Source organism: Eublepharis macularius, chromosome 18 (genome assembly GCF_028583425.1).
Source record: "Eublepharis macularius isolate TG4126 chromosome 18, MPM_Emac_v1.0, whole genome shotgun sequence".
Taxonomy (NCBI): domain Eukaryota; kingdom Metazoa; phylum Chordata; class Lepidosauria; order Squamata; family Eublepharidae; genus Eublepharis; species Eublepharis macularius.
In genome coordinates this window covers 20654141-20680762 of record NC_072807.1, presented here as the reverse complement: position 1 = coordinate 20680762, position 26622 = coordinate 20654141, and the positions used below count along the sequence as shown (strand labels likewise).

The 26622-nt window shown below is 42.2% G+C and overlaps 1 protein-coding gene across 3 annotated transcripts in view; it reads right to left on the bottom strand.

Moving 5' to 3' along the window:
- Positions 1–26622, bottom strand: part of LRRC28 (leucine rich repeat containing 28) — a 50470-nt gene that overhangs the window by 5969 nt on the left and 17879 nt on the right. For 2 of the 3 annotated variants that reach the window (XR_008598545.1, XM_055002623.1), the window contains exons 6-9: positions 9749–9955; positions 4483–4585; positions 2094–2269; positions 1072–1231 (exon numbers count right to left, since the gene is read on the bottom strand). Coding sequence is in view for 2 of the 3 variants with exons in the window: in XM_055002623.1 (XP_054858598.1) it covers positions 1072–1231; positions 2094–2269; positions 4483–4585; positions 9749–9955 (646 nt within the window). In the remaining variant the exon portion in view is untranslated. The remainder of the gene's footprint in view (positions 1–1071; positions 1232–2093; positions 2270–4482; positions 4586–9748; positions 9956–26622) is intronic. The other variant, XM_055002624.1, reaches the window with a different exon arrangement.

Genomic DNA, 26622 nt, shown 5'->3' with positions numbered 1-26622 from the left:
TCCTATACCTCCTATACCTCAATTCCCTATTGGTCTCATATAGGGAAGCACAAATGAATGAATTCCAAAGGGCCCTTTGCTCCTTCTCTGTCAACACCGCCCCCCCGCCCCCATATTCCAAGAAAGATGCTGCAAGAAACTTGCATGCAAATGAAACCGCTATGGACCTGTGCAGCTAGTGCACTGCGTGGTGTAGAGCCAGTGTGGTGTAGTGGTTAGCATATCGGACTAGGATGCGGGAGACCTAGATTCAAATCCCCTTGCTGGGTGACCTCGGGCTAGCACCACACCAACCTCACAGGATTGCTGTGAGGATAAAAAGGAAGAGAGGAGAGCAATGTAAGCCGCTCTGGGTCCCCATCAGGGAGAAAAGCGGGGTATAAAAACGGTAAATAACATATGAAACCGACTTGACTGGGAGGGACTTAAAAACCAGTTGCACAAATGTTACTTGCAAGAAACAGAAAATCATTTGAGGGAGTTGTAAATTATTCTTCAGCAATGAAGCTAACTGCCAGGTCTCTGCCCCCCCTGTGCTCATCAGTAAAGAAGAGTCAGCAAGGAGAGGGGGGGGGGGCTGGGAGTCGCAGTTGTGCTCGGGCTGCCTCACGCCACCAGAGTGACTCAGGCCAAGGCTGGCATTGTTGTTTCGCTTGGCATTCCCTCAATGATCTCTCCTTCCTCCCCAATGTTTTAACAGTTGTTTTTATTTTTTGTATTCGTTTTAAGTTCTGGTTTTAAATTGGTTTAAAATTATGGGTTGGTGTGTTGGTTTTAATGGTTTTTAAGATGGGATCTTACTTTGTCTATTTTAGTTTGTTAGCTGCCTTGGAGGCCCTAACGACAGCAGAAAGGTGGGGTAACGATCTTGCAAATAAAATTAAATCAACCAATTATGCTGCAAGAAACACAACAACAGAAGTCTTAGGAACAAAGATAAATGTCTTTTTTGGAAAGACTTTCATGAGCAGGTCACTATAAAACCAACAACGCACACGCACGTGCTTCTAGCCCCATGTAGATGCATTCCCCTCTAGCTGAAACCCCAGGGTAATCTCCCCCTGTAATTACCCTTGATGCAATCCAGCCATTGGTGTTTCTCTCAGGGGAAAGAGCTTTGGGTAGACAATTGTAAACATGGGTTGGCTGCAGCGGTGGCAGTGTCCCAGGGGGCAGTGCAACAATTCCGAGAGGCTTCTGGGTAATGAGATCGGAGTCAGGAACTGGAAATCTAGGAGGGAGGGGAGAGGGGGAAAAAGCAGAGAGACTGATCACGACTCCAAGGCAATCTATTCATGGCTTTCTTAACCAAGCTGAACACACCCCTGGTGCCTGTTAAAAGTCTTGTTGCATATTTTAACAGCAAAAACGCAACCACAAAGGTTTTGATGGTGTCTTGGGGAATGAAACACTGAAAGAGGGCGGGGGGGTGGGGGGGGCGGAAGAGAAGAAACGCTGCTTGCTAAGATTTGGTTGGTCGTTCTTCTCTACTAAAATCTCGCCAATAAGATGAACTATCGTGACCTGACTTTGGGGCTGTATCTTGCTCGTGCTGTGAAAGAAGGGCATGCCGTGCGTTGGTTCTATTGCATTTGCAAGATCATCACTGAAAGCCAGGGCAAAGCCCAAACTTTTTTTTAAAATGCTCTGTTTGTTGGCCCTCCGGAGTTAACTGGCTGGCCGCTGTGTGAGACAGGATGCCGGACTTGATGGACCACCGGTCTGATCCAGCAGGTCTCCTCTTACATTCTTAGGTAAGCAGACACCAACCATAGATGCTGCTAGCCAGATGTGAAATGAGCAGCCCCTGCAGCCGCTGTTTTTAACTTCCCAGTCTGCCCTGTCAGTTTCCTTACCATGGAATTTTCTTCCCCAACATTCAATGCTCCTGTGTCATTATCTGTTTCTCAAGCTTTCCCCAACTTGCCTTCTCCCATTCCTAGCTTTATTTCCCCTCCTCCTCCGTTCTCACTTTCCTGGTACAGCTCCTCTAGACTGTAAGAAGTGCAGGAAGGAATTAGGGTTTGACAATCCACCCATTCAGGCGCTCAGTGACGTGCAAAATTGCAGGAACGGGATTGTGGCTCAGCTACCTTTGAAAAACCCGCAGAAGGTGTTATGCAGCGTCCTCATGGCCAGCTCTTGCAGGGGCAGGACAGGGTCCAAATGGGTTCCTATCGACTTCACTTCTGCTGGGAGAAAAACGGTCAGCTGTCCCGAAGAAAAGGAGAGAAGCTTCGCCTCTGACTTCTGAACAGGAGAACCACAGCTGGAGAAATAGTTTTTGGAAAAGAGAACTGTTTCAAGGGAATGACGTTTCATAAAAAGTTACTGTCTGATCTATCCAAGAGCCTTCCTTCGGTAAGATCTGTTTTTCTAAAAACGCTCTCGGACTCACACACATAAAATAGCTTAAAATACATCCCCTACCACAAAACCAGAGGAGACCAATGTGCACAGACTCCATTAATGAAAGCTGTGAAAACACACAAACACTTAAAATACATTACAAAGAATTATATTATCTGGGTTTCTAAACACATTTGGGGCATTCTTGGTGACAATTTGGGGTACAACTTAACCACTCTTGAGTGTATACTTTAAATCTTAGTGTGAAGAGGCGTGCCAAACCCTAACAGATCAGAATAATCCAAGCTTTACCACTACAACGTGACTCAAATGTAGATTTTGAAAAACCCAACAAGTTCTACCCCCGGACTCCAGCTGCTCAGGTCAAACTTTCATTTCCCACCCATCAACCTGCTAGGCAAAGTAAAACACAAAACTATCCTGGAATAAGTACTGTTGAATTGCTACAGATTTGCGAAATACCTTCCTCAGCTGCCCTTAAAAGACTTCCCTGGATTCCATGGAAAACCAACAAATAAACCACGAGATTAAAATGTTTGCCTTTAGGATTCAAGAAAGAAGGAAAAATCTCAGATGAAAGGATCTAAGATGGGGTAGGGCAGAATTCTTAGTTTGCAGGTTAAACAAAACTCCTTCTCAACATCACACATCAAGACTGAGGAGGACCAGGCTACAGAATCTCTAAAAGAAAGTTATCTTTTGTGGGGAGGTGGTGGCTAACCCCCCAAAATGGAAAGACTGAGTCAATCTTCATTAGCCTCAATGGATGTCAGATCAATGGAGAAAAGATTTTTTCAAAACTATTCTTGCAGTAGTGGCTTATCCCAAGGTGAAGATCACGTTATCCCATGCTAGAGCCATATATGGTTTAAATGGAAGCAACGCTGACAAGGTTTTAGCAGGACACAAGAGACTGGGGTTCAACTCTCTGTTCAGCTGTGAAACTCACAAGGCCTTGGGGAAGCAGCTCGTTTTCAAGCCACTACAGAGATCGATCACCAACGTCCTCCATCTTCCAGAAAGGAGAAGGTAAGAAATCTAGCTAGTGAATCCCATTGAGGAATGACGTGTTTGTATTTGGAAACACTGCCACAGGTGGCTTCAAGTTTAAGAGATACGGTGGGAGATAAACCCCAAACAAAAACCAATCAAAAGTGTAAGCAGCTGCCACAAAAATGTAATAGCTGGCTGTAACTGTTACATCTCACTTGTTTTAAATTAACAATTGTTCCTCTTTAGCCTCCAAAAGTTGTGGCTTTGCAGTAGCAAAAAGCAAGCAAGCACTGGAGAACATGAAGCACGTGAACAGTCGAGACCTTTTGGCAGTCCTTAGAGAACGTACAATGTTTTAGTCAACAGAAAGGAACACAAAGTGATCTTTCTGATGTACACTGACAATACTCTCATGAAATTGGGACTGAGTCCACTTCCTTGACTGCTACTCGAAACATATCCACTCCCAACAGCAGGCACCCGTGTAAGCTCCAGTAACACCATCACCTTCTAAAAGACAACTCAGGCCTCCAAAGGGTATACCGGCCACAACCACTTTTGTTAATACACATGCTTTTAAGTTTTGCCAAGTGTGTCTAAAAAGCAAACAGAAAAAAGAGCCTTTTAAGGTACAGATGACTCCAAACTTAAACAAAAGCTTGCTATTCTGTTTGCTCATTTTTGCCACAAATTACTGTCAATGCAAATAATAAAAAGAGCCTACACAGCAACATAATTTCTGAGGTGTCTTAGAAAAAATCCACAGCGTTGATACCGCATTTTCAAAAATGGTTTATGAAATACACAATCCAAGTCAGATTTTTATTCCACTGGCACCAAACTACACACAAAGCATTATCATTCCAAATGTCCTGGAATATCAATGAAGAGGATAGCCAGCCAGGAGCTTACAAATACGAAATACTAAAGCTAATGTTAAAAGTATGAACATTCAGAAAATTAATGTGGGAAATTTAGTAAACTGTAGGCAGCTAGCAATCCATGTAATCTCTTCAAAGGATTAATAAAAACCATCCAAAGTTCCTTCTGAAGAAGGCAGTGTTTGTGGGGAACTTTAGCAAATAAGAAGGTGGGTGACAATTTAATCTGAACACTTACCCATTACAGCCGATGACTTTATTATAAAGGTAAGAAGGGAGCCCTTTCAAGTAAATATTGTTATCCACATAAACATACTGCAGTTCTCGGGAACGACCCAAATCTGGATTTGGGAAACAAAAAAATGAACGAAGGAATCACATTTCCGATAGAAATTATAATATATACAGGCACACACCATACCACCAAAACCCAAAAACTCTACTAAGTTCTGAGTCAATGGGGACTCCAAGTATTAATGGCAACTGTCCAAAGACTTGTCACTGAAACAGATGGGATCCGTGCAAAACAAAATCCTTCCCATATAAATCTTCATGCAAGCCAAAGCCTTTCTTCCATTTCTCCCTGGGAAGCCGCAATGGGTGTGCTCGCTCTCTCAGGAAACATCATAAGAACATCCTGGAACGATGAAGAAAGGATAGAGCGAAAGGAATTCTTCTAAATTTCCCAAAGGGATTATATTTCGGAGGCAAGCTGCTGAGTCTCTCTCACCAAGAAGGATAACAGTAACAACAACAACTGTACTTACATACTGCTCTTTTAGGCAATTTAGTGCCGCACAACAGTGAACAAAGTCAGTGCTGCTATGCCCGCAATACAACTAGGGAGCCGGGGCTGAGAGGAGAGGCTTACCCCAGAACACCTACTGAACTTGGGGCAGTAGCGGGATTTGAACCAGCAGAGTGCTGATTTCCAACCCAACCACTTAACCACTATGCTATTATTTGATTAAAAACAGCCAAAGACGCTACTAGTGAAAAGGGAAAAAAAACTGTGTGCATCTTGGGGGGGTGGAGAAAAAAGTATATCAATTGCAGGCTTGATTTGAAAACATTCTTCGAAAAGATCAGAAGAGAGTCCATTCCTAGTAGTGGGAATTTTGCTACCGGACGTCGGTCCTAAGTGGCCGTTTATAGAAGGCATATCTTTTCAGAGTAAAGCAAATCTTTGAGGGAGCTATTCTAACTCAGCCAGCAATTCTGACCTTTTGCAGAATCAGCTGGGGAGAAGGGGACTGGGGCAGGGCAGCAGGACCTACAGTGCCTCCCCTTCTTTGGGGCTCTTGTGGACTAGCCTTGCCAGCACGCATGAATGGAATGGTAATTTGGGGAGCAGTATGAGAACAGGTCCTCGAATATAGCATGGGTGTTTGATGTTAATGGACTTCAGTCTAAACTGTCCAAGTTAAAACCTAATGCACAGCTCCTTTTCCAGGACAGTATTTTGTTAGGAAAATCTGTGTTTCCCTCCCACATTTTTGGAACATCTGCCCTGATGAAGAGCTTGCTTTTGTGTCATTTCAGCTGGCCCCAATAAGAGGTATCACATGGCTTTTGTTTCTTGTTCTGGATTTTGCATAGGCCAACATGGCTGTTTACAACTTTTTCGTATTTTCTTTTAACATTCAAATAAGGATGTGTGCGCGGAATCTTTTTCTTGCATAATACAGCGCGAGTAAATCATTTTGCGAGTCTTGGCGAATAATGCTCCGTTTCTGTTCTACTGAGAAGGCATTGCGCAGACAAGCCCTCAAGCAGCCAAGAAGCACTGAGGCGCATGTTGTGCCAGCATTTGCCACCCTCTCACCTAAACCGCTCGAAGACAAATCACAGTGCCGTACAGAAACTCAAAAAGATTTTCTAAACATTTAGTAGCTATGAGAAGCTCTTCCCACCCTCCACTGCCGTTAATTTTTAAGCATCTGATCATGCAATAAGCATTGCTAAAAGCTCTTTGCTAAATGCCTTCCCTTCTGGACTTTGTAGAGCAAGGAAGCTGCCCATCTGTAACTACAAAGAAAGTTTTTCATGTGGCTTTTTTCAAGCACTAGCTTTTTTTTTTTTTTTTAATTTCCACTCTCCCAGTTCCAGAGCGAAAGATCAAAGCCTTTCTACTAGAAGCAACCAACTGCTACTGAGTCCCAAACAAAACCCTGGTTCAAGTTCTTCTTTCCCCTCACCCATCGTTTAACCTCAAGGCGCTGGCATATGCATTCCACATGGCTGAAGATGGAACAGATACGCTTGTGTGTCTCAAATGATGTTCTATTGCAAAAACAAATGTACAAGAGAGGAATACACTGTAAGAGGATAACCCCCCTTTTTACCACACATGGGGTCACTAGACCAACTTGTCTAGCGCTGCATGCATGTAAAACCACAAGAGAACATTACTGTGAAAGGATTTTTAACCATAATGTCCTACGGTCATGCTCTCAGAAGTTCAATGCTCATTACGGTGCTTATCATTTCGGCAATTTTAGCAAACAGGATGGAACCAGAGTCAATTTCCCAATGGTAGAACAGAATTTTCCTGCCTCACCCTTTCCTGCTGGTCTCCAGAAAATGCTGCTCCTGGGGGATATTTATTATTTATTTATGTCGTTTGTAGTCGCCTTTCTCACTGAGGCTCAAGGCAGATTACAGAGCGTGAGATTAGTACAGTCAATACTGTACTGTACTTGGAAGGACATTTCAGTAAATAATGCCACAGGGTATATAAACGCAAGTTTGCAAAGACTTTACATTAGCAAAAATCCAATACAAAGTTGAAGAAATGCTGAAACAGAGCATATGCAATTCAATTCTGGTATGAGTACAGAAATTAGACTTTCTGCATTCAAGTTATAAAGGTTTAATAAAAGTATAAAGCACACATAATTTCGCTATGCAGCAAAACTGAAAAAATATTAAAAGTGAATAAACGCAGTCCTTCCCACTCTGTTCTTCCCACTCTGTTCTAACCTTGTCCCTAACAGATATTAAAATAAGGACACGCACTTTCTCCTTGGAGCTACAACTCTTCAGAAAAGTTCTACTTTCAGAATTGAGACTTCGCTCATCGTCCCAAAAACATGTGGGCAAGATGGAGTCCCTGGGTTAAAGGCTTAGTCCTTTGTGGCTTGAGACAAAATGGCTAAGAGCAACGAACTCACTCTTCTGTCTTGCAAAATATATAATCTCCCTTTGCTAACTCCCTTGTGGGTCTTCCTTCTCTTCTTTTTCAAAGGGAAGGGATACTCGCTACCAGGGCTTTTTTTCTGGGAAAAGAGGTGGTGGAACTCAGTGGGTTGCCCTCAGAGAAAATGGTCACATGGCTGGTGGCCCCGCCCCCTGATCTCCAGACAGAGGGGAGTTGAGATTGCCCCACGCGGCGCTGAGGGCAATCTCAACTCCCCTCTGTCTGGAGATCAGGGGGCGGGGCCACCAGCCATGTGACCATTTTCAAGAGGTTCCGGAACTCCGTTCCCCCGTGTTCCTGCTGAAAAAAAGCCCTGCTCGCTACCATTTGGTGATTTAAATTTTGTTTTCCTTGCCATGAGCTGGTATCTCTCTGTTGTTCCCAGAATTTGCATGGCCCTAAATTGCTCTGTGCCTGTAAGATGAGTCAAGCACAACCTGCTTTTCCCTTGTTAGTCAGAAGAAAGGCATCTTGGTGAATGTGAATACTGCAGACCCAAGCAGTGAAACTTGTAGCAGGATCAGGTAGGAATTAAATGACAGAACAAACTTTTCAGCATGTGTGGCAGGTGTGCATTTGTGACATACTTGAATCTTCTCCTACATAAAAATGCTCACTGCTAGCAAAAAAACAGCACAACATGACGAGACCGGGCTAGAACTTATTCCTCCTGGTGGGCTAGGGTTTTGTTTTGTTTTTAATTTGCAGGCAGTTTAACTATAAGGAAGAATTAGAATCATGATCTATCACTTTCAATCTGGAGAGATATAGTGAATTCTAGTTCCTTAGAAACTAGGAAACAATGTGAAGAAACAAACAAAGGCAGGTAAACAATAAATAATACAGACAGTGGAATTACAAGGAAAAGACAAAGCAGTAAAAGCAGAGGACACCCACAATAAACATTCCATTATAAAGGTGCCATCTTGGGCTGTTCATTCTATAACAGTTCTAATCTAGATACCGCTTTCAAACTGTCATATACCAACATCCACCTCTGTCCTACATTGCCTTCCCAACATGGCTACATTTAAAAGGTGCAAAGCCCTATTCAGAAGAACATGATTTAAGTCTAGCTTCTCAATTGCCAAGAAGCATCATTCTACATCAAGAGATGCCATCGGTGGCCATAAAATAAACAGTGTGGGTGTAATTATATATTATATTAAAATATTTGCCAGAGTCTAAACAGATGCATCTATTTATTCACCTCAATCAGAACATTTATTATAGATCCCAGCAGCCACCAAATCTAATTTTAAGGATATTTTCCCTCCTTTTAACATCTCAGTTGACTTTTTGAAATGTAGATATAATTATGACCTGCCTTGCGGAACTTGAACTACAAACATGTGGCAAGACAGCTTCTGTGTATGCCTGGGACCATTTTGACCAAAATATGGTTATCGCCCTCTCTGAAGAAGTCTCTCCTATCCCAAGGCAAGAAAGGAGGGCTTTCATGGAGACCATTCACCAGGCTAGACAGCTTAAACCCAAGGCCACGCAGAATGTTTATTTTTTTCTTTGAGAAGTCATGATAGTCTCCCCAGAGGAAGCTCAACAGAAGGCTTCAGTAACCATCCCAACATTTTTAAAAATGGGGTTGCCAAACTGTTCTCATTACACAAGTTTATGAGACAATATACCCCTTTCCAGAAATATGACAACTTTGGCGGGGGGAGAACAAAGTTAAGTTGACGGGCAATAGTTTCAAGACAGACGAAATGTAGTAATCTATTTCACAATGATTAACTACACTGTGGGATTCATTGCCAATGGATTTAGTGATGTCCATGAACATGGACGGCTTTAAAAAGAGATCAGACAGATTCATGGAGAAGCGGTTCATCAAGGATTACTAGACATGGTGAGTATAGAGAATCTCTACATCTTTAGATCTGAATATTAATATTGGGGAAAAGTCTTGGCATCCATGTCCCAGTTGCTGGCCTTTCAGGGCAGCTGGTTTACCACTATGGGAAACAGGAAGTTGGACTAGATGAACCACCGTTCTGTTCCACCAGGGCACCACTTGCGTTCTTATGGGCACCCCAATTTAACAAGCATGAAATCTTCACCCTTCAAAAATCTAAACCCAATCTTGTTAGTTCTAACAATTTAGTTCTAGTTACCGCAGCAAAACAAGAGATGGTTCAAGCAGGAACACTACTAGTTAAGAACACTGTTGCTAGCAGAGAGCAGGAATATTGATTGGTCAAAAGAAAAAAAATCCCTTGGAATAACTTTGGAACAAGAGCAAAACGCCATGCCACTTTTTAATATATGAACAAAGATCAACACTTACCCAGTGGCAAGAATGCCAGACGGTTTCCAGCCATGGAGAGCTCATTGAGACTGGGGAGCTGGCAGAGGTGACGGGGGACACACCACAGATGGTTCCGGTCGGCCGTCAGGTACTGAAGAGAGAGGCACAGATGCAGCCTCTCAGGCAAAGTTATCAAGTGATTCGTTGAAATGTCCAGTGTTTGCAGCTCTCTGAGGTCTCCAACCTCTGCAACCAAAACAGCAAGTATCCCTGTGTAACGTTTCCACACCACTGCAAATACCAGCTAAACTGAAGTGCAACACAAAGTGGGAAAGAAAGCATTTTAAATAACGTAGTTGCCACTATATGTAACCACCCAACTCCATTCCTGGTATCTGTGGTGGCTATCAGAGGAAGACAGAGGGCTACCATAGGAACCAACATGCTGCAAAGAACTAGATGGGCCCCAAATGACAAAAGAATAATCTACATGACCACTAAGACGGCAGGACCATTACACATGGTCTCAAATATTACTTGCGTACAATAATCTCTCTAGTCTTTTGATATACTTAAGTTTCAAGGCTATCTCCGCTGACCTTCCATAGATTAGGAAAAGTTTGTCTAATTTAGGTAGCTTTGGAAAAGGAAAGCATTGAGATTCTGTAGATCTCTTCCCTTAGTTGTTGTTATGCTCCATTTCATAAACAATTTTTATATTATGGGTTTAGTCATTTTTGACATTCACAGTATTTTTGTAACAATTTTGAATACCCCTTTGAAATTTTCTGACGAAAAGTGGAACTGGGCTTTCATAAATAAAAATGCTTCTGTAACTCGGTAGTAGCTTTTAGAAGACTTGTTCCAAAAGTTGGACCAGTTTCTTTTATGATGCGGGCCTGCCACCAGGTAAACAAAGCCTATGTTAATTTGAAGCTCCATTAGACACAATGGAGAAAGAGAGGTGCAGAGAGAAGCTACATATCCACAGGGAGGGGGAAGAACAAGAACTAATATGAAAACGTTCTTATCAATTCTCATGAGTTTACTGCAAACCTTGCCAACGCTATGTAACGCTACAAAACTTGCAATAAAATCACAGCCATCACATCTTAATTAAAGTAAGATTGTTTCCAGCGGCCCTGGTAAGGGAAGAAGCGAGGCACTGGTGTACAAACAAGGATTTGGTGTGTGTGTGTGTGTGTGATGAATCTAAGAGAAATGGGTGCTTGTTTCGAAGAGATACACAGTTACTTCAAGTTTGTTCAAGATACAGAAACATTTTTTAAAAGCTGTGATGCCATAGCCCAGCAGAGAACCATACTGTTTTGATAGTGGCTATACGGCCATCGGCCAATATAGAAAAGGAGAAGTCAGGGATGCAATTTAGGGATATTAAGAGCCAACATATTCTGGCTGGATTCTAGCCTGGAAGGAGAATGAGAGGGAAGACTTAGAAGGATGGAGACTAGATAGGTAGATAATGAGGAGAAAAACCAACTAGAAAAGAGTGAAGACAAAGGAAGGTGACTGAGAATGGGGGTGTCAAAGGGGCTAGAAGGTTCTGTAGATCCGGAAGTCCTGCTAATGGCCTCTTTTCCTCACTCCTCTTGAGACTTGGGGTAGATCATGAAGGTCGGTAACGGTGGAAACCAAAGGAAGCAAGACCCTGAGAGACCACACCATTCTTAAAGTTAACCACATTCTGCGCTCAAGGCACATGGTGAAAAAGGAGAGGTCATTTTAATCTCATGCCAGAGAAGTAGCTGGGACAGTCAATTCCAGCAAGAACAAAAGCAAAAACTCAGGAGGTCTTGGGGCACCTTAATGTATTTTTAATCCAGCACAAGTGGTTGTAAATTTAATAAAGCCTACCCCACCCCCCCACTCCCTGCAAGAAGTTCAAACACCACATCCATAAACCCTGAGGAAAACCACAATCATCAAGCACAACTGCTTCACAGCATCCCTGTAAAAAAATAGATGCAGAGGAGTTAGCCGTGTTAGTCTGTAGTAGCAAAATCATAAAGAGTCCAGTAGCACCTTTAAGACTAACCAACTTTACTGTAGCATAAGCTTTCGAGAATCACAGTTCTCTTCGTCAGTTGGTTAGTCTTAAAGGTGCTACTGGACTCTTTTTGATTTTCCTGTAAAAAAAAGGCAGCGTTTCAGCAGGTGGGAACTGAATGGGTGTTGCAAAGATTTGGCAGACAAGAAAGACCCCATTTCCGAAGTGATGAGAACAGTGTTTGAGCCTTGGCAAAGGGCAACTAAGACACAAAAGACACCACGATAAGGGCTTCCTCAGGATGTGGTGGGCTCTCCTTCTTTGGTGGTTTATAAGCAGAGGCTAGATGGCCACCGGACAGCAGTGTTTATTCTGTGACCCTAGGCAGATGATGAGAGGGAGGGCAGGAAGGGCTGCATCAGTGCTTAGTTCTCATGACCCCTTCTTACTTGCCCAGGGTAAAGCCGACTGCCACCTTGGGGTCAGGAAGCAATTTTCCCTAGGCCAGTTCGGCTAGGGATTCTGACAGTGTTTTGCCATCATCTGGGCATGGAGTAAGGGTCACAGGATGTGTATGTGGGGGGAAGTATTTGTGAATTTCCTGCATTGTGTAGGGGATTGGACTAGATGACCCTAGAGGTATCTTCCAACCCTACGATTCTATGATGTTAATAAAAATGCTACAGCTGATGAGAGCCATCGTTTTGGTCTATCCGCAATGGTAAGCAAATCAAAGATGAAGGAGCAGGGAAATGCTAAGCTAAGTATGAACAGAGCTGAAGGAATGCAAAAAAGATCAGGGGAAAGAAAAAGGTCAGAAAAAACATTGCCAAATTAAGCAGCATAACACAGACGATAAAGGTACACATTCTGCCCCAAGTCACACAAAAGCTGGACGTGAAGGCAGGCAGTTCTGCAGAGACCCACCCAATTACTCATTCATTAGTTCTCAACGATGAGCTATGACATTACACTCTCCCCTCTCAACTGATTTGCAGAACCTTAGCCATTTTGTGGGATAAGGCATGAATGGCCTTGTTTATGCACAGAATTTAGCCAGTAGTGGCGGCAGGGATGGGGGAGAGAGCTTCCTCCGCAATGCCAAAACCACTAACTGGCAAGTAAGAACCCAGCTATTTTCAGATATGGTTTTCTCCTCTGCTACTAAAAATAGCCCCAATCCTTCAAAGCTACAGTTGGCACAGTGGCAAGATTCCCGAGGCGGTGCAGGCAAATTCCAGAGTGCAAGCAAAAGGTATTTTTTTCCAAGTCTTAGGGAGGGACAGATGAACCGCTCAGCTTTGTTTTTCATCCAGTAGAGCAGTAACCAGAATCTCTCCATTTCCCCTTCAAAGGGCACGTGTCACAAAGGCGTGTGTCAGAACTAACTAGGCCACCCCAACTTGAGATTACACGGCCTGTACAAGGACCCGATCACAGATAAATCCATTCAAGCCGGAGGAATATCATACAGCAGGATGACGGCTTTACGCCAGTGTCGTGATACTAGTGACAAAGGAATGCTTCATGCAAACACTACTGCAACTGTGGGCATGGTGGGAAGGCACAGAATTTACAAAGAACACTTTGCTTAGAGGTTCATCCTGCCCTGCCCCTAACAGTGTAACGTTATGTTGGCAAAACAGCTAGCTTAGGCAATAACTATTTCCACTGGCGTCAACGGAGAACCTGAAATGACTCAGAAACTTTGCAGCTGACCTGTCAGGACTACAACCAACCCTGACACGCTCATTCAAACACACGACATGAGTCTTCTTCACTCTTAGTGTATGGAACCTCAAACATACAAGCTGGGACTTTGGTGGTGGGGTGCCTGGCACAAACCACAGCCAGTTGAGGCTAAACAACACACCTGAGAAGGGCAGAGGAGTAACATTTGGGTTCTTAGATCTTTTAGAGGTACTCAGGATTCCAGATGCTATCCCCATGGCAGCATCTGGATATACAACTCCCTGCATTGCAGGAGAGCTTTAACTTCAACATCACCGACCTCTACACATGGACACTTGGGGATGGGTGGGGGAATTGCTAGGTCAGCACACACTCAGTGGAAGGGCAAGGACTAGCCTGTGTGGAAAAGTACCCAGGTGCCGATTGCTCCCTCCGACGATGCTCATTCACAAGCAATACCTATTCCGTTGCTATCCATTATGCACTCGCATCCAACTATAAGCAAGGCCTACAGCAGCAGCTACGACTACTAGGAGGCTCAGCTGTTCATATGCAAGACTGCCATCATTTTCCTTCCAGAACTTCTGGTACCTTTGGGAAGCTACTTGATACATGGGGATCTAACAGGTGCAGTTGTAGCGAGCACAAAAGTTCAGAGATAGGAGCGACAGTACGGGTTTAGTTTTTCCCCACCCGCCATGTGGGTTTCAAGGGTGCTGGAGCTCTTGGAGAAGCAAAAGGGAGGCAATGAAGCCATCAGAATTCATGTCACCTGAAATCACCTCTTCTGAACCAGACCAAAATCAGTATTGGCCACTCCGACTGGTGGCTGCTCTCCAGGATCTCAGGTGGACACCTTTCCCATCACCTACCCACCTGATCCTTTTAACCGGAGATGCCAGGAACTGAACTAGGTACCTTCTGCATACAAAGTAGGTGCTCTGTCACTGAGCAACGGCCTCTCACCACAAACCATTTCAGCTGTCTCTTAGCTCCATTAAGGGTTTGCTGATATGGAACCTTACCCCGATCTTGCCACTCATGTCAGGTATTTTCATGACTGTGTGGAAGGAGACAAAATGGAGGGAGAGGCAAAGCGTTGTCTGCTGCAACCTCACCCCCAGTCATTAATGAGAGTGTTCATCTTGTCAACTGCATGTTTTCAGAGCAAATCCAACTGCATGTACCACCACCAACCCTCCGAAAACTAGCTACAGGACATCTCAGTTATCCAAAAGGGAGAGCAGGGAGCGAGATTTAGGCCCCCCCCCCCTTAACAGCTGATGGGTGAAACTGCTGATTATCTGACAGCCCTATGCTTGTGCAACCACAACAACTGTGCGAGTTAGTAAGTTGCCCTGGGGTGTGAGATTAGGAGCAAACGCGAGAGTTTAGCAGCCAAGGATCCCTCCCCAGAAGAGAAAATGATTATGCATTGTGCAAACTTTACAACGATGTATGTTTGCTTCCCTCAATGCTATGGATGAAACCAATTTGCCCTTTGTCACTCAGGAAGATTTCCCTGGGTATGTTTAAAAAAAAAAAAGAGCCTACACTGCCACACAGCATCCTGAAAACAAGTACAGAATATTCCATCTTCGGTATCTGGCATCTTGTGTATCTCGGCCCTTAACCTTTCAGGCAGATCGAGAACTGGGATCTACCATCAGTTTCCCCCAAATTTCTCTTTTCTTTTGAAAGTGTGTATTGGAGGGTGTCCAATGATGATTGCAGCACCAATCCTGTTTCCCTGGTCAAAACTGTTAGTAGCCTTACTATCAGCCCTGTATTTTTAAAAATTATTTAAAAGACAGTCAAAACTCCTCCCATGTCACTATTCGCCAATGGCTGCTCCAGAATAAAAATAGATCCAATTATAAGTCATTTGTATTTTGTGTAGTTTGTAAAAAGTTAAGAGTACCATGTAAAAAGTTAGACTACCCTGGAACAAACTCTATGCAGAACCCAGGGGGGCACCAGAGGCTATTGCCCGAACGTCACAGATTGAGAAAAGGATTGGGACAGCTGAGAAAAAACAGGACTTGGGGGGGGGGGGCTTCTGCAAAATTGTACAGCCCTCCCCAGACTATTTTGATGCCAGACCGCAGCACTGGACGTTTGCTTTTCCTTTAAAAATCATTTTGCTGAAGTTCTCTGGGCATTTGCAAGACCTGCACAGCGCAAGAGATTCCGTCTACACGGCTTCTCTGCTGACTGTTACTCATAATTTTAACTCCTCTCAAGCAAAGATTAGCCAGAGGGTTTTTTTTTTTAATTCCCATTGAAAAGCTGTAACAAGCGGTGATTGTGGGATTCCTGGGGAAATGTCATATGACACATTTTCTATTTCTAATTTAAATAATTTAAGTATTTAAATAAAGTTGGCAAAAGAGCACAAACACATCTGGACCACATACAAACACTGGGGTTCGTCCATGCTTCATATCCGACATTTAGCCCTTCTATGACTGATATGCAGCATAAAAGCTCTAACAACAAACTATAAATGGAAACTGTATTTACATACGTGGAGCAGAAAATTTTCCGTGGAAAATATAACATTAGAAAATGTTCTGCGCATACCCCCCCCCCCGTCCTGATAATGGGGAAGGGCTATCTTGCCACCTACTAAATAAGTTTTGGATGGTGAGGGTTGGGAACCAAGGCACCCGCTCTCTGTTTCTTATACGTATTGGGAAGACACCTTTGTATTAACAAGGAGACGTTTTGACCTCCCGGATTAAACATGCCCTTTCGTTCCTGGTTATATCAAGTCTCAGATACTTCACCAGATCAGGCAGAATGGCATCTGCTGGCTTTCAGGATGTGATCTTAAGCCTACTCATGAGAAGGGAAGTGCCTTTGAAAGCAAGGAGACATACTGCCAAATAAACGTATAGAAGATCCAGGGTCATGAGATGAACTATATCATTCCTCGTGGACTCTTATCCAAAGACTATGCATTTAGTTATCAATATAGCTGCATTCGGACATCAGGCTAAGGTTCAGAACATGTGCCTCCGTTTCTTTTATATTGGTAATACAGACAACAATTCTCTGTGGCCATCTACTTCATTTTGTATCCTCGCTCAAACCTCAGACTGCTGGAAAGACTGCATTCAGGCGTCACATTAAAATCAATGGTTTACTGTGATGTCTGAAGATACAGTTTGTGTAAAAGAAAAGAGAACAGGAAGAAGCAGAACTTCAAACAGAACACATATTAGAGAATAAATTAGCTTTTCTGATTATGGTCGAAGAGGCAGAAGGGATAATTCCCAAGTGACCCAGAAACTGGTATAAAAATGGCAACTGGAATCCAGAAGAGCTTGTTGAGGGGCACAGGTGGCTGCATTCGAACAAGGAAACCTCAGAAACCCCCTTCAAGACCAGAGATTTCCCTCTCAGTCCTTCACATCTAGGTCATTATCATTTTACCTCTCTCTCTAACTCTGGTAAAGGGCGGCTGGCATTACACGGGCACATTACTGGGACAGAGCTGAGTCTCTGGTGAGTCAGCGGCAAACACAAAAATGGTCTGCCGCCTCCATAAGCTTTAATGTCCCACAGTCGCCTCAATTCATCACCCAAAATGAGAGCACACCACCATTCCTATGAAGCACAAAACAGCAAAGGATGCGGAATCAAAGTATTGTTTAAAGAAGTGTTCTATATAAGTTGTACGGCCTATATATGTATATAGTTACATATCATATTGATATCTTTATATGAAAGGATAAGCAAAGAGATAAGTACTAAACTAAAATCTATCATGGGGCGGATCTATCCCCACTGACCTTCATTTTAAGTCACGCATGTCATGCCTAATTATTTCTCGCTAGCAGATTTTTTTGTGTATAGAAGTGAATGTATCTGTTACACAAAAATAAGAAGAGAAACACAGTACACTGTTTTGATACTAGAGCCTGGAGCTCTTTGTCTAAATTTTATCACAGTGTTCTTGGGGGGGGGGGGAATGATCAAAGCAGCCATGACAAGTTAATATTCTTTAAAGTTAAGTATCACAGCGTAACCTCCCTCTCTCTGGTCTTTTAGCTGCTGGCTCACTACGGCATGAGAAGTATCGTTAAAGGTCAGGAGACTCAAATCTTCCACCCCACCCCAGAATGGCAGCTATCAAGAAGGGTAACATTCGGAATTGAAGAATGGTTTACAGTGCAATTGTAAGCAGAATGACTCCAGTCTACCATTGATTTCAATGGGGTTGCACTGGAATAACTCTGCTTAGGATTTCACTCTTAAACATCTAACTTCACCATGCTTATGAGTCCTCCTATAATATTAGGAAACTTATGTCTGTCACTACTTTTAAAAATCTTTTAACTGACAACAGTTACTTCTCAGGACAGGAACAATCTTATTTCCCAAGGAATAAACTGACAATTCTGGAATACAGTTGAAGATGTGTTAACTTGGACTAGCTTTTTAAAAGTGTGTTTGCATATATGCATGCATAGGTAACACAGCAGTACAAAAGAATAAATAGAGAATAAAATGGAACAAAAGAATGGAACAAAAAAAGAAGGGAAGAAGTCTTTCTTTCTTTCTCTTTCTTTCTCTTTCTTTCTCTCTTTCTCTCTTTCTTTCTTTCTTTCTGCTGAAGAATAAACTTCTGGTTTTAGGATGACCTTTCTCCAAGAATCCAGTAGCACCTTTAAGACTAACCAACTTTACTGTAGCATAAGCTTTCGAGAATCACAGTTCTCTTCGTCAGATGCATCTGACAAAGAGAACTGTGATTCTCGAAAGCTTATGCTACAGTAAAGTTGGTTAGTCTTAAAGGTGCTACTGGACTCTTCAATTTTGCTGCTACAGACTAACATGAATAACTCCTCTGGAACTTTCTCCAAGTAGTTCAGGATAGTGAAAATAGTACCCTCAGCATTTTATATTCACTATCAATCAATATATTAATTTTTTTTCCTTTTAATTCTAATTCTAGTGTGGCACTGCTCAGAGCCGAATAGGCTGCATGAGCAGTATCATTAAGTTGTCAGTGAAGTAAGAGGCTGAGAGCGTGGGGCTGGCCCAAGGTCTCCCAGCAAGCATCCATGGCTGAGTGGGGGATCAGGACCTCCCACATCCTAGTATGACACGCCAACGGCCACACCACATGGGCTCCCAATCAGATGCTATTCTTTGAAAGCAAGCATGTGTGTTTAAAACGGGCCTTATTTACAGCACAGCACTCCTTTAAATTCTGCAGAGGAAACTGCTCCTGTAACTTAATGTTCTCCTCAAATCCCCACAAGTCCATTTACTTAAAAACACTCTGACCCTGGAAGTGTGCCTGGCATACCGAACCTGTTCTGTCGTGCATATTTTAAAGTCTGTTACTAAATTAGGAAAGTCGAGTGGGATGTGTCTGTGCCAACTGTGAGACAGAAAGGGTCACCATCATTGGATCAGATCTTGTTTTCAAAGCCAGATTCGTTCTGGGATACTTAATCTTTACTGGCACATGCAGCTGTACTCAAGTGCACCGACACACATATAGAACAAAATTAAAGGCTACAACTCCAAGCCAAGCCCAGGCAATGTATTTGCATTAGAGATAACTATGTCCTTTAATGCCAGAACTGGGATATAACTGCTATTAGCAAAGTATATAAAAGCAATGGGAAATTTATCAGCTTATCCAAGGGAGAAAAAAAAGAATTTTAAGCACCAATCCTGTGTGAAAACATTGCTGCAATGCCCAATATTTATTTCTGAATGGAACTAGTAAGTAGGGCACTGAGGAATTTTTTAACTGAGGAGGGGGAAGCTGGGAAGCATTTCAGAAGGATCTGTGTCTGCATGAATGCTAAACACATATGTTGTATTTCTTGGCAGTCAAAAGGGAAGGTATGGGGGAAGGAAAGGAGAAAAAGAATGTAACTTTTCATTCAAGCACATTTGTGGACCCCAATTAAGCAAAGCAAATTGGTAAGTAAAAACAGGCTTGGCGGTAATCAATTATCGTTCCTAGGTTATTTTATAAATGCTCACAGTGATGAAAAAAAACTATAGCATGATTTATATGTTTAATGGTAGCAGAAGAGATGAACTTATGTGATCCATAACCACAAGATTCTATATTTAGAAGTGAAGTCCTCTCATTCCCAGGTCCATAAATTATGCTGTTCTGAAATTAAGCTCCATCTACTTATCCGGTTGGCTAAACGAGTGAAGTACTTTCAAATGAGGAAGAAAAGGTATTTCATTCAGCTTCGCCTGCCACACTCAATGTGCAAGTTTCCTATGAATGATTTTAAAGACAATTTAGTCCATTTCAGAGAACGGTAAGGCAAAGCCACCGTATGATATGCAAAGTGTGGTTTAAGGAAGAGCCTTCACTGAATTGCCTTAGCGTGCACACGGTATTTTTTCATTACAAAAATAAGACTCAGAGAGGTCAGATCTTTTAGTGGAAATTCTTATTTGTATACACTGGCTTGCAATAATTTTTACATTATTCTTTTACCGCTTATCTACATCTTTTGATGGCTAAGTTCACAACTGCAATTTGAATGACATTTCAGTATTTAAGGCCTACAGTTTTAAAAAGTGCAATATGTTCTAAGTAATGGAGAAAGTAAATCAGACCAGAGCTAGTCAAAATCAGGACAGCCCAGCAGACTTCATTAATGTCTTGATTATGCCTACATACGGTATATTTTGTTATCACAAATACTGCACACACTTGGTGCTTGTATAAAAGGACTGGGTCTATGAACTATACCACTGCATACAATATGCATTCTCTGTTTGCTGTATGTATTATCTTGTTCTCACCACATTTCTATACTTACGTAATGCCATTTCCTCGTTGTTGAATGTATCACATGTAATATTCTATGATTTTTCAGATTTCTGTAATCCTAGTCCTATTGCATCGTTTACAGATGTCTCATCTTATTGACTGCATTGACTTACATTCTGCAATCTGCCTTGGGTCTCAGTGAGAAAGGTAGGATATAAATAAAATAAATAAACATCTATACGTCTGCCATACTGCCATCAAATGTAAAAACTGATACTGAATGTTCTGGCAATGGAAAGCAAGTTGGAACAGTTGGGAATTTTTTTTGCAGTCCTGTAAAAACGTTTCTTTAGAAGGAAGTAGTCAGGAAAATTCAACTAGTTTCAAGCTTACTTTGGAGCTAGGAAACATGATGAAGTCAAAGAAAAAGGAATACACCTTGGTCCTTGATACAGAAGGATGGCACAACCTCTTCTTCCATTCTGTCTTTCAAGGTAGCAGGAGGAATAGTGTAGAATAGTCATTGGGCATTTCCCACACAGAACATAGAGAAAATAATTAATTATAAGGACTAAATATAAGGAGCGATTAACTAACAATATTTTCTTTTTTTTCTGACAAGATTTGTACCAAACTGAATGTCTGAAGATATAGATGGGTCAAATTGATTGACTACGTGAGGAGAGATATATAGAACTATTATAAAAAGATAGAATGAGTAATATATAGAGAGAATAAGTCAAATTGTTTGACATAAACGAATGTATGATCTATATGGTTTATGATATATAGAAATACCTGAAATTGAAAAATTGAGATAAATTGTTTATCTAAGATAGAAACAAAGGCTTACAGTTTGGGCATATAATGTTAAAAATAGTTAAGGATGTACTGCTTAGAATAATGGAGAATATATATTTGTTTTAGATAGAGGAAGCTAATAAAATTAAGGGAAAGGGGACAAAGGGTTGGAAAGCTGTTGGAAGTCAACAAAAAGGGGGGGGAAAGGGAGGGGGTTAGAGATGAAAAAATTGGGGAAAATTGAATGTAAATGTGGAAATAATGGATTCTAACCCAATAAAAAATTTTCAAAAAAAAAAAAAAAAAACGTTTCTTTAGAAGGAAGTAGTCAGGAAAATTCAACTAGTTTCAAGCTTACTTTGGAGCTAGGAAACATGATGAAGTCAAAGAAAAAGGAATACACCTTGGTCCTTGATACAGAAGGATGGCACAACCTCTTCTTCCATTCTGTCTTTCAAGGTAGCAGGAGGAATAGTGTAGAATAGTCATTGGGCATTTCCCACACAGGGCTTTTTTGTTGGTTCTAGCCCATACAGCTTTGATTTATCCCCTGAGTTCTGCACACACGGTCAAAATACCTCGTTTCAGACTCCAAATTGCTTCCCATATTCTGCATGATGAAAGGTTGCATCTGCTGCAGAATCCTTCTCCTTCGATTTTCTGCAGTTTTTCTCTTGCACTCATACCCTGATTTTTTTTTTTTACAGCAAAGTTAAAAGATGGCTTTTTTGAAGTGCAGAATGTTTTTGTCAGTGTAAGCCCTGATTCTTTTGCCCTCCCCTTTATCTTCCTGCATCTTGACTGGCTGATCAGCAATGTGTAACCACATCCTTTCCCCCTGCTTTCTTCCTCCACCACTCTCGGCCCTCATCCTTAAAAAAAAAAGTCATCATTATTTTTTATGGGTCGGTTGTGCACGCTAACCTCAGCAGTATGAAGTACATTGTCTTCTCAGACACACGAGCCTCCCCGCTCCTGCCACCTTTTAAAAACAATTTTGTAACATTGCTGCTAATTTTGTTTAAGTTACAGTTTTAAAGTTTCCCTCCAGAATGCCCCAGCCAAATAACACACAGAAATTTTGTTAAATTTGGAGCTCAAATAATACCATCCAATCATTGATGGACAAGTACAGGGTGAGGTAGAAGTCAATTATAACCCCCTCTAACATCCCAATGTTAATTTTTAATACATCTGCACAAAAGAAAAGGCCCACTGATGAAACTGCTGACGTGGTTTTCCCCTAGATAGCCTGCAGCGGAAACGGGGCGTTTTTCTAGGTGCAGAAATAAAAACCAGGCAGGCACCATTCAGTTCGATTCCCTCAAGTGCAGAATTACAGAAGCCTTAAAGCAGATCCAATTCTCACAGGCCGAGTACCCAGAAAACCTGCTGTGAGCATTCAGAAAAGCCCCTGGTGTGAATAACTCAACAGCTCGCTCAACACTGAACTGGCACATATTTTCCATATGCTGAAAAGTTTGGGCTCATGTATTGTCGAAGGCTTTCACGGCCGGAGAACGATGGTTGTTGTGGGTTTTACGGGCTGTATTGCCGTGGTCTTGGCATTGTAGTTCCTGACGTTTCGCCAGCAGCTGTGGCTGGCATCTTCAGAGGTGTAGCACCAAAAGACAGAGATCTCTCAGTGTCACAGTGTGAGATGTGTCTTTTTGTGCCACACCTCTGAAGATGCCAGTCACAGCTGCTGCCGAAACGTCAGGAACTACAATGCCAAGACCACGGCTATACAGCCCAGAAAACCCACAACAACCACAGTTTGGGCTCATGTTCTTATCCTCCACCATATAGTATACCCCGAGGAAAAGCTATATAGTTAAGGCTGCATGACTTAACGTCTTGCCATTCGGAAGCAAGATACACACGCAAAATCGTGTAAAATTGATATGATTTGTCCTATTAATGCGCAATTCAGTTATGGAATCTCCTTGATCGTGGTGCAGCAGCTATCCACATTTCAGAGAAACCAGACAAAAAACTTCAGTGTTAAACACCAGTTTAAAAAACCTTGGCTAAGGAACACATTTTTGTAATCGTCAGCCATTTTTGTGCCAGTAAACCGCTTCCATTTTAGAGCGGTCAGAAGACACGTTTCTGCATGTAGGTAGCTGGAGCAGAGCAATCGTAACAGTTGCCTGCTTTGGCCCTAGCACTGCTCCTCTGAAGGAGATTAGGGGCAACGCAGGATTACACTGCAGGGCTGTTAAATGCCTGGTTTAGTTATCTATACCTATTTCTTTTCAAGTTCAGAGAAAAGCAGCCTGCTTTTCAGGATTAACAAAATAATATATGCAAAGTGTGTTGAAGACTTCAGACAGCAGCACAAATGTCAAGCATCACGGAACTACGCTGAAATTATGTTTTGCCACTGCCAGCCTCAATCTTAACACAGGAGGGGTTCCTGCAATTCAATGGACTTCCTTTTCAGAAAAGACTGACGTTCTTGAATTAAGAGGTCTTCAGTTTAAGAAAAGACTTCAGGCTCTTACAAACTTTTCAATAAAGACCAAACATGGAAGCTGTAAGGAAATCTCTGCTTTAACTTCCACATCACATAAGCAGAAGAGCAAAGGTTGATTCCCGTATCACCTTGAAGACCAACAAGATCTCCAGGATATAAATTTTCAAGAGTCAAAGCTCCCTTCATCAGATACAAGTAGGAAGGGAGATCCCTAAGCCCTTATATCCTAGTCAGAAGGTCGAAGGGATGCTGCAAAGATGTAAAGGTACAATGCAAAATGTAATCAAGCTTGATTTGAGCAGGGGGGAAAATGCTTAGGGGTAGAAAATGCAGAAAATTAGCATCTGTAGTGAGTAGAGATGGGCGCAAAACAAACCACGGAACAAAATTCCGTATGGAATGGCTGGTTCGTTTGCACTGAAACATGCGTTCCGTGGGAATGCGTGTTTACAGAACAAACGAATTTTCCAGCCGTTCCGTGGCCGGGTTTGGAGTTTCACAGAGCCCGCGCTAGTTTCAGTTTCTGTGAAACTGACAGTCCCTGCGCAGGAGAAAGGGGCTGACAGTTTCACAGACCCCGCGCTGGTTCCAGTGCGGGGTCTGTGAAACTGACAGCCCCTTTCTCCTGCAACCCGGGCTGTCCGTTTTACAGACCCACAGCATGGGGTCTGTGAAATGGACAGCCCGGGCAGCAGGAGAAACGGGCTGTCAGTATCACAGACCCTGCGCTGGAACCGTCGTGGGGTCTGTGAAACTGACAGCCTCTTTCTCCTGCTGCCCAGGCTGTCAGTTTGTCAGTTTCACAGACCCCATGCTGGAACAGTGTGGGGTCTGTAAAACTGACAGCCCTGGCAGCAGGAGAAAGAAGCTGTCATTTCACAGACACACACACACACACCCCACTGGTTCCAGCACGGGGTCTGTGAAATGACAGCTTCTTTCTGCTGCTGCCAGGTAGCAGATGGAAGGGGCTGTCTGTTTCAAACACCCGCACCGGCTTCAGCAGCCGGTGCAGGGCGATTGAAATGCCACAGAACAATGAACCACGAACTGGGAAAAGGTTGGCAGTTCGTGGTTCGATGTTCTGTAGAATGCTACGAATCACGTGGTTCAGGGGTTTTTTGTTCCATGCCCATCTCTAATAGGGAGGTAAGAATCCTATGTCCATATAAGCAGTAGAAACAATTTAAGCCTCCACATATCATTCATGTTTACAATCTTTAGGGACCCATGCTTCCCCTTGATCTTTTAGCTCTAATTCTTCTTCTGCAAACTGTAGTCTCCCTATTTCATGGTTTAAGAGTTAATTTGCAAGAGCCTTAACTTTCTCTTTAGGGGTTTTTTTTTAAAAAAAATCCTAGAATATATTGTGAACCAGGGCTTGTGCAGAGGGCTTGCACATGGACTGCTGTCCATGGCTACGCCCGGCCCTTATAGGGTTGTACTGTACCGCTTTGCAAAGCTAAGAGCGGAGCCTTCTTTTCTCCCAATTATCCTTCCTCTAATTCCAATCAGTCTTTCCCAAAAATGGGAAAGAGGAGATAAAATGGGAAAGAGGAGAATGATGTTGCAAGGCACTTTTGTTCCTCTTGAGGGAAAGAAGTGGTGTATTAATAATGTCAAATAACAGAAAATCTGTAAACAAAGATCTTGAGGACGCTATCACAGTCAGCTCAGGGTCAGCACAACTAGCTGGAGCCCATTAAAGTTATGGTGATAAAGGCATTAATTCTGAGGTGGCCTAGTTGAAGTCTAGAGTTTAGAACCTGGAAAAACAATTCTGTTTTCTTAAACCCCCAAGTAATGTAAATGGCATTTTGAAAGGCAGCTTTACCACAGAGTGGGTTGGGAACACAAGCCACTGCCAACTCTGTTTAATTAATTCACTTTACATCAAAAGTTGGCAAAACATAAAGCTTTTTCATTCAGTAAATCTAAAATTAACTGTTAATGTTTGCTGAGTAAACACTACCCCCCATTTTTAATTAAATTGTACAGCACGGTGCTGCAACTTGCAAGTTTTATAAGCAACATGTGTCTCAAAAAAAGATTAAGAACCTCCAAATCTTGTCAGACATTTAAAAAATTAACAGTAACTTTATTGTGCTTATTGACATACTCGTACTTTCTTTATAAAACCTAGTTGCCAGAACACAGTTCCAAGATTTTTAAAAGAACTTAGATGAAAGAACTTTGATAGTTTTTTCCATTTGTAACAAAGATGAAATCTTGACAGGACCTTTGTCTGCAACAAGAAACCATAAAATCATCACCCACGTAGAGCTATGTCAGAAGACACCATCAAGGCAATAATTCTGAAAGAGTACACAGCTTTAAAATGTGAGCTGTAATGAAATGATCCTTATGCAAACATTGTAAATGCCATCTGTGAAAGAAAGGACCTGAATGCACAGTGCCAAAGCTAGCAGGAAGAAACTTATTCAAATTACAACAGCAAGTTATCATGCATGCTCTTTGCACGTAATTAGGCACGATCAAAAGAATACTTTCAGAACAACAAAAATGTTTTAAGGCTCCTGAGAGGCCACTACAACCAAATGCCACATGACCGCTCACTGATAACACCTACTATCATTTCAGGCTTAGCACATCAGAGGAAGCAAAGCTACCTGTGCCACCAGCTGTATTAGAGATGCCAAAAGACAGATGTAAAATATCTATCTCTATCTCTGTCTCTATATATGATGGTTGCATTAGTGCCCGTCTGCTTCATACAGTGAGTCATGCAGCTCCGCAGAAGGCTTGGATCAATTCTCACAAACCGAAAGGGAAAAAACATTCTACCTAGCAGTCATGTACTGCCTGCCTCTTGGTAGATCTGGAGCTCATATTAGGAAGGCAAAACTTTGATATTAAAAAGGCAAAGCAAAGCAAGTCCTAGGATAAGTCTTTTTGTCTATTTATTTAAATAATTAAAATATTTATATACCCCAGCTTTCCTTTTGGCTATGTGGTCTATTAAGAACATGTTGTAAACTGGTGACAGGAAAAGAATTCAAAGATAGTAATGCTGTTTTTTTTTTTAAAAAAAAAATTAGCACAGGGTTTCCAAAGACCAATAAGCAGAAATAGTGTATTACATAGTTCTCCTGACCTCTTTCTAAAAATAATGTGTAAATTCAAAATTGCACAAAAAGATGCTAATT